Source organism: Myotis myotis, unplaced genomic scaffold, assembly GCF_014108235.1.
Source record: "Myotis myotis isolate mMyoMyo1 unplaced genomic scaffold, mMyoMyo1.p scaffold_m19_p_3, whole genome shotgun sequence".
NCBI classification, from domain to species: Eukaryota; Metazoa; Chordata; class Mammalia; order Chiroptera; family Vespertilionidae; genus Myotis; species Myotis myotis.
Window position 1 is genome coordinate 109,717,503 of NW_023416335.1, and position 6,676 is coordinate 109,724,178.

General features: G+C 46.3%; 1 protein-coding gene across 10 annotated transcripts in view; it reads left to right on the forward strand.

Annotated features, from left to right (window-relative positions):
- Positions 1–6,035, forward strand: part of ATP12A (ATPase H+/K+ transporting non-gastric alpha2 subunit) — a 29,699-nt gene extending 23,664 nt beyond the window's left edge. For 2 of the 10 annotated variants that reach the window (XM_036300135.1, XM_036300137.1), the window contains 9 exons: positions 1,285–1,435; positions 2,305–2,473; positions 2,562–2,716; positions 3,936–4,059; positions 4,228–4,373; positions 4,853–4,986; positions 5,121–5,222; positions 5,612–5,703; positions 5,786–6,035. In XM_036300135.1, the coding sequence (XP_036156028.1) occupies positions 1,285–1,435; positions 2,305–2,473; positions 2,562–2,716; positions 3,936–4,059; positions 4,228–4,373; positions 4,853–4,986; positions 5,121–5,222; positions 5,612–5,703; positions 5,786–5,814 (1,102 nt within the window). In that variant the 3' untranslated portion in view covers positions 5,815–6,035. Of the gene's footprint in view, positions 1–1,284; positions 1,436–2,304; positions 2,474–2,561; positions 2,717–3,750; positions 4,060–4,227; positions 4,374–4,852; positions 4,987–5,120; positions 5,223–5,447; positions 5,491–5,611; positions 5,704–5,785 lie in introns of those variants that run through there. The other 8 variants (XM_036300136.1, XR_004966132.1, XR_004966133.1 and 5 more) reach the window with 8 other exon arrangements.
- The last annotated feature ends 641 nt before the right edge of the window (positions 6,036–6,676 follow it).

The following is a 6,676-nucleotide window of genomic DNA, read 5'->3' on the forward strand; positions in this document are numbered from 1 at the left end:
GAAAGTGGGGTGGATACTTTTGTGAATGTTTTTTTTTTTAAATATATTTTATTGATTTTTCACAGAGAGGAAGGGAGAGAAATAGAGAGTTAGAAACATCGATGAGAGAGAAACATCGATCAGCTGCCTCCTGCACATCTCCCACTAGGGATGTGCCCGCAACCAAGGTACATGCCCTTGACCGGAATCGAACCTGGGACCTTTCATTCCACAGGCTGACGCTCTATCTGCTGAGCCAAACCGGTTTCAGCGTGAATGTTTTTAATTTATCTACTTTATCAGCTCTAGCTTCATGCTCAGATAATGACTTTCCCAGCTGGAGGGGGGGAGGAACCACTCTTTCCTTCTTATCTTACTTTTATATTTTCTGACCAGAATTTAGGAAGATTTGTGATTTAAGTCAAGTGCTAGAATTCCAGTTTTTAGCACCAGCATGAAAAAACAGACCTACAGAAAAAAGCTCAAAGCTTTAAAAATGTAAAGAAAAAGGCATGCAGTGTTTTGTACAGAGTATTTGAGCTGAGTTTTGAAGACTGAAAAGTGGAGTGTTAGTGAAGGAAAGATGAGGCAGCAAGAACTGTGCAAGCCTTTGGGCTGTGGAGAGCCTGTGGGCTTAGAACTGAAACATAAGGGGACATGATATGAGGCTCAACAGCACAGGCTGCACCTGGCCGTGCCAGCTTCACCTGGGGTCTGCTCTAAGCTTAATGAAAAGAAAGCCCCTAAGAATTTTAACAGGGAACAACACAGTCAGATCTGAAAAATCAGAGTTTTTAGAACCTTCCTTTTAGAGTAGCAGACAATAGTTTTCCTCAAAGAAGACCTCAATATATTTTTTCCTACCTAGCTCATTGCATAGTAGATACTCTATAAATCTGAAATAAACAACAACAGGAATTGTTACCCATGTTTTGGCATAAGCTGAATTCTAGGATCCAAAACATATAAACAGGCGGTGTTTTTTTATCCTCCATTTCCTTGTTAAGTAAAACATTGCCCAGGAAGTTCCACTTCTCACCCATTCCTATCAGGAAAAGGCTACTTGGTTATTCCCTATTGGGGGAGGGGGGAATGGACTTTTGTAGCCTCAGTTTACCATCTTGAAATGGAGACCAAAGTGTCCCCAGTATTCAAAATGCCTGTCATCCCACTCAAGTACTGGATATCAAGGACATTGGATTCCCCAGTGAAATCAAAGAGGCTTTAGTCCACATCCTGCCCAGAAGGGTGTTTCAGCCAAAGATCTGACCTTTGGCTTCATCCAGTTCCTTCTGACCTTTCTAGGGATGCTAAAGCTGCGGTGGTGACTGGCATGGAGCTGAAGGACATGAGTGAGGACCAGTTGGATGAGGTTTTAACCAGCTACCCAGAGATTGTTTTTGCCCGAACATCCCCCCAGCAGAAGCTGATTATTGTGGAGGGCTGCCAGAGGCAGGTGGGTGGGCAGCAGTGCTCAAAGGACCTCCCAGTCCCTCACCGTCCGAACTGCAGGGCTAAGATTCAGATCCCAGGTCAAGGCTTGGTGCCTTTTCAACCTCTAGATATAGTCCTTGCCTGTCCTCGTCATCCCACATTGCCGCATCTCGGGTTGACCCTCTGCCCTCCTTAGATACCCTCCCACAACCAGCTGCACACTCTCCAAAGGGCTTTCTGACAGTGAAGCATCTGGTACTATGGTCGATGTGGGTACAGAGAGATTTAAAATTTAAGACAGAGAACAAAAATGTAAAGACATAAAATATAAAATATACAGTTATCCCTCAGTATCCTCAGAGGATTAGTTCCAGGACATCACTCCCCCCACTCCCTGCCCCCCCCCCCCCCCACAAAACCAAAACCCATGAATGCTCAAGTTCCTTATGTAAAATGGAGTGTTATTTGCATTTCATCTATATTTACCTATAACTGACATTTTCACATTACCTACATTTGAACAGAGGCTATATCAGGGTGTGCCCCATATCACTTCCATCAGCATAGTGTTCAGCATGTGGCAAAGTCAAATTTCACTTTTTGGAACTTTCTGGGGTTTATTTTTTTCTGAATATTTTTTAGCCTCAGTTGAATCTTCAGATGGGAAACCTGCCACACACATTGATTTTAATTATTTAAATACATCTTGTTTGGAGCTCATTATCTGTCATCTGGGATTTCACATCTTTATCTTTTCCCCAAATCCCAAACCAGGCCCTTTGTCTCCATTCCAGTTGGCCTCCATCCTGAAGACAAAAGAAAAACAATGTTCTTGCCTGGGACCCCATAGTCCTGTTCATTCCCATTTTCTCATTGTGTCCCTGTGCCTAGGATGCAGTTGTTGCTGTGACTGGTGATGGAGTGAATGACTCTCCAGCTCTAAAGAAGGCAGATATTGGGATTGCCATGGGGATAGCAGGTTCAGATGCTGCCAAAAATGCAGCTGACATGGTCTTGCTGGATGACAACTTCGCATCCATAGTCACCGGGGTGGAGGAAGGTGCGTAGTCTTCCTCCAAGTGGTCTTCCTGAAAACTGGGGTCACTGGGAGAAGAGCCAGTCCTGTAAGGAGAAACATCTTTGCCTAGGTCGCCTGATCTTTGACAACCTCAAGAAGACCATCGCGTACACCCTGACCAAGAACATCGCTGAACTGTGCCCCTTTCTGATCTACATCATTGTTGGGGTGCCCCTGCCCTTAGGCACCATCACCATCTTGTTCATCGACTTGGGCACAGACATTGTAAGTAGCACTACAGGGAATAGGGTCTGATAACTAACCCAGGTCATGTAAACTTCAGAGTCATTGCCTCAAGGGCAAGGAGATAAACTAAACTTTGCCATGAAGGAGCTGAAGCTCTGCATTTCTAATGAGCTCTTCTGTGTGCCAATCTGTCAAATGTTTGGAAATTAACAACACTTCACTTCATATAACAGCTTTTCAAACATGAGTTCTTCACCCTCCAAAAACATATGCCATCCGTCAGGGTCAGCTCTCTTTTCTTTTGAGAAGATGCAGCTGTCACCAAGATAGTTCCTGTGTTGCTGGGGACCCAATGGCTAAAGTGATAACCCATAGCAGCCCCTTATTAAATAAAAGGATCTGTGATCTGGAGGCTCCTCATCTCAACACAATAAGAAGCCACAGTTATAAAGTCTCACATTGACCTACAATGCTGTCACCTAAACCCTCCCCTCTACTAGCTTGCATCTGTGTAAGGAATCTTTGTGACATTATGCACGTGTCTCTGGCTTACACAGGCAAAGGAGGAAAGGCAACAGGGAGCAGTCTGAGTTCCAAGTGAGGAGCGCAGTCCTGCAAATTGCCTCCTTGCCCTCTCTTGCTTTACACAACCTCCACATTGCAGGGAGACGAGATAGCTCTACCTCAGAGGGGAAATGGGATCGTCAAGGTTACAGTCAGATCATTTTCAGGCCCTTTAGATTTGCTCATTTCTCTCCACTGCAGCGGTTCTTCCAGTGTGGCCCAGGGAACTTACTAGAAATGCAGTCTCTGGCCCTAGCCAGGACCTTGTGGATCAGAAAGTCTGTGGGAAGTGGGGAGGGGCAGTGGAGCCATGATCTTTCTTTTAACAGGCCCTCCAGGATGGAGGACCTGGGAGAGAATCACCATGATCCAGGGAAGGGGACAGTAGGAGAAACCTGCCCCAGAGGGGCAAAGATACTTATAACTCGCATTGTATAGAACTGCCAGCACATGGTGATGATGGAAAGCAGATTTATTTTTAAAGCCGACTGTTCTTAAATTCTCTGCAGACAATGTACTCACCGCCCCCACCCCCACCCCTTGCCTTCACCCTGAATAGATCAGTTCCATAGCCCATGGCCGCCTTCCACCATCCTCCCCGCCACCATCCCCAGGCCTCAGACTACACCCCTACTGACATCCTGTAGGTAGAGCACAGTGTTCAAGGGGTGGGCCTCAAGACTCTCCCCTCCAGGTTCCGTCCATCGCCTTAGCTTATGAGAAAGCTGAAAGTGACATTATGAATAGGAAGCCTCGCCACAAGAAGGAGGATCGACTGGTGAACAAGCCGCTTGCCGTCTACTCTTATCTGCACATAGGTATGATGAGGGCATGTCCTGTCACCCAGGGGACTACCCAGTCACAGTCAGAAGCTGTGCTTTTCCTTGTGGGGTGTGGTTGGGGTGGAAGGAGGAACCATGAGAAGAATGAGGACAGGGCAGTTCTGAAGTGATTGTGGAACCTACGCCTTACTCTCATTCCCTCAGGTATCATGCAGTCCCTGGGAGCTTTTCTTGTGTATTTCACTGTGTATGCACAGGAGGGCTTTAGACCCAGCACCCTCATTAACCTCCGGGTGGAATGGGAGAAGGACTCTGTGAACAACTTGGAAGATAGCTATGGACAAGAATGGGTAAGGAGGGGTTATGCCTTCTCCGTCCTCCTGCTCCTCCCCTCCTGACGCTGCCCTGCTCAGGCTGACACAGAACTTAGGTTTCCCTGGATGGCTGTAGTGACACAAAGAAGGTGAACGGTTTCTAAGTTAACAGGGCTTCTGGGCCCTGAGGTGACATTGCTGTAGCCTTTGCTGGGACTCATCTCTTGTCTTGAATTTGATGCCTAGAGTTCACTTTTTAGGGAAAAGTAGCCAGTCCAACAATGCCCACAGTTGGGCCAAATCAATTAAGTTAGCATCTTTTCCTGCTTGCCTGTTAGAAAATAAACAAAAAACAACTATGTTTCTTTCCAAACACAAGGAGGTGATCCGCTCTCAATCTCAGGGAGGTCGGGAGAGTAGAGCTTCACAGAACTGCATGGAAATCTCTCTGAAGCTTTCCCTGTGGGGTATCAAGGTCTCTCTCTCTCTCTCTCTCTCTCTCTGTCCATTGACAGACGCGTTACCAGAGGAAATACCTAGAATGGACAGGCTACACAGCTTTCTTTATTGGCATCATGGTCCAGCAAATAGCAGATCTGATCATCAGGAAAACCCGGAGGAATTCCATCTTCCAGCAGGGTCTCTTCAGGTACTACCTGTATCCCACCTCACCTCCTGGATGATGAGGCAGCATACCATGAGAGGCATTGACTCTGCTGGTGCTGGGTATGTGGTCTTGGGCCAAAGGCATTCAGAATCTTCATGCTTTAATGTTTCTTGCAGAAATAAAGTCATCTGGGTGGGGATTGCCTCCCAGATTATCATCGCTCTGATCCTCTCCTATGGCCTCGGAAGCATCACAGCCCTGAATTTCACCATGCTCCGGTGAGTTCCTTCAACAGTGGGGAGGAAAAGGCCAGTCCTGCTCTGAGCTGTCACAGCCTAAATAAACATTAGGACTTGGGGAAAGTGGGGAGGTTCCCCTCAGTCTTTCAAAAGAGACAAAACGGAGCAGTTCCATATTAGTCAGAGGCTTTGAACTGCTAGTTTTCCCGAAGAGGAAATGCGTTCCCCATTCCTCACCATCCCATCTCTACCCTCATCCAACAGGTCACCTCAAAGGCAGATGCTACTTCTAGTGGTCACAATCCAGGTTAAATAAGAAACTTTCCAGTTTCATGTTGTGTGACTCAATGGATCTGTTCTTTCCAAGGAGGCAGGGGCTGGGCCCTCTCTTCAGTGCATTCAGGTTCACCTCCCTCTTCTGCTTCTAGGCCTCAGTACTGGTTTGTGGCTGTGCCCCACGCCATTCTCATCTGGGTGTACGATGAGGTGCGGAAACTTTTTATCAGACTCTACCCTGGAAGTAAGTTGTGGGATGATCTTTGAGACTCTGCCTATCCACTTCCACAGACTATCCATTTATAACTCACTTTCTACCTCTGCAGGCTGGTGGGATAAGAACATGTATTATTAAGACCACCTACTTCCCAAGCCTCCCACCAGAACACCAGGACATTCCTCTCCATCTCCTGGCCACATCCGGGACATCATCAGAATACATTCAGGAGAAGCCAGAAAACTGTAGGAAAGACACTACCAGATGTTTATACTGTAAAGCAGAGATTTGACTATTTATATATGATTTTCATTTATATATACACCTCCTTATATAAAAGAATGTAAATTTCAAGGTAATGTATGTGGAAAACTGATGTATTTATATGTATACTAGAGGCCGGTGCACGGATTCATGTACATTGAAAGGAAATTAATTAGAAGAAATATTTTAGAGGCTGGGGAGGGACTGCAGGAAGTTGGCTCCAGGGCATGCCCAGCCCATCTCGTCCAGTCCCGATTGGCCAGTCCCCAGCAGAAAGCTAACCTACCAGTCAGAGCATCTGCCCCCTGGTGGTCAGTGTGCATCCTAGCGACTGGTCAAATGGTTGAACAGTCGGACACTTAGCATATTAGGCTTTTATTATATAGGATAAAGCTCACTCCCATGAAATAGTCTTAGGTAATCCAGAAATCTGCTGGGGCCTCTCTGCTCCCTAAACTCTCATAGGATTGCTCGGACCTCCATTCCATACCATCTTAAAACTTCAATGACCTCCCAAAGATTTCTCTGAATTCCCAGAGAACTTATATTTTCATACCTACCTTGCTCAAAAGAGGCCAGTGCAGCTGAAGGTTTGCAAGATATGGAAGTGATGGTAGGTTTACATCACAAAAACATGGACAACCTCAGTTGTGACTCTGAGATGTCCTTCTTAAAGGTTCCCAGCCACCTAGCTGCATCACCTCAACCATCCTTGGTGTTCTCCCTCCTACCAGTG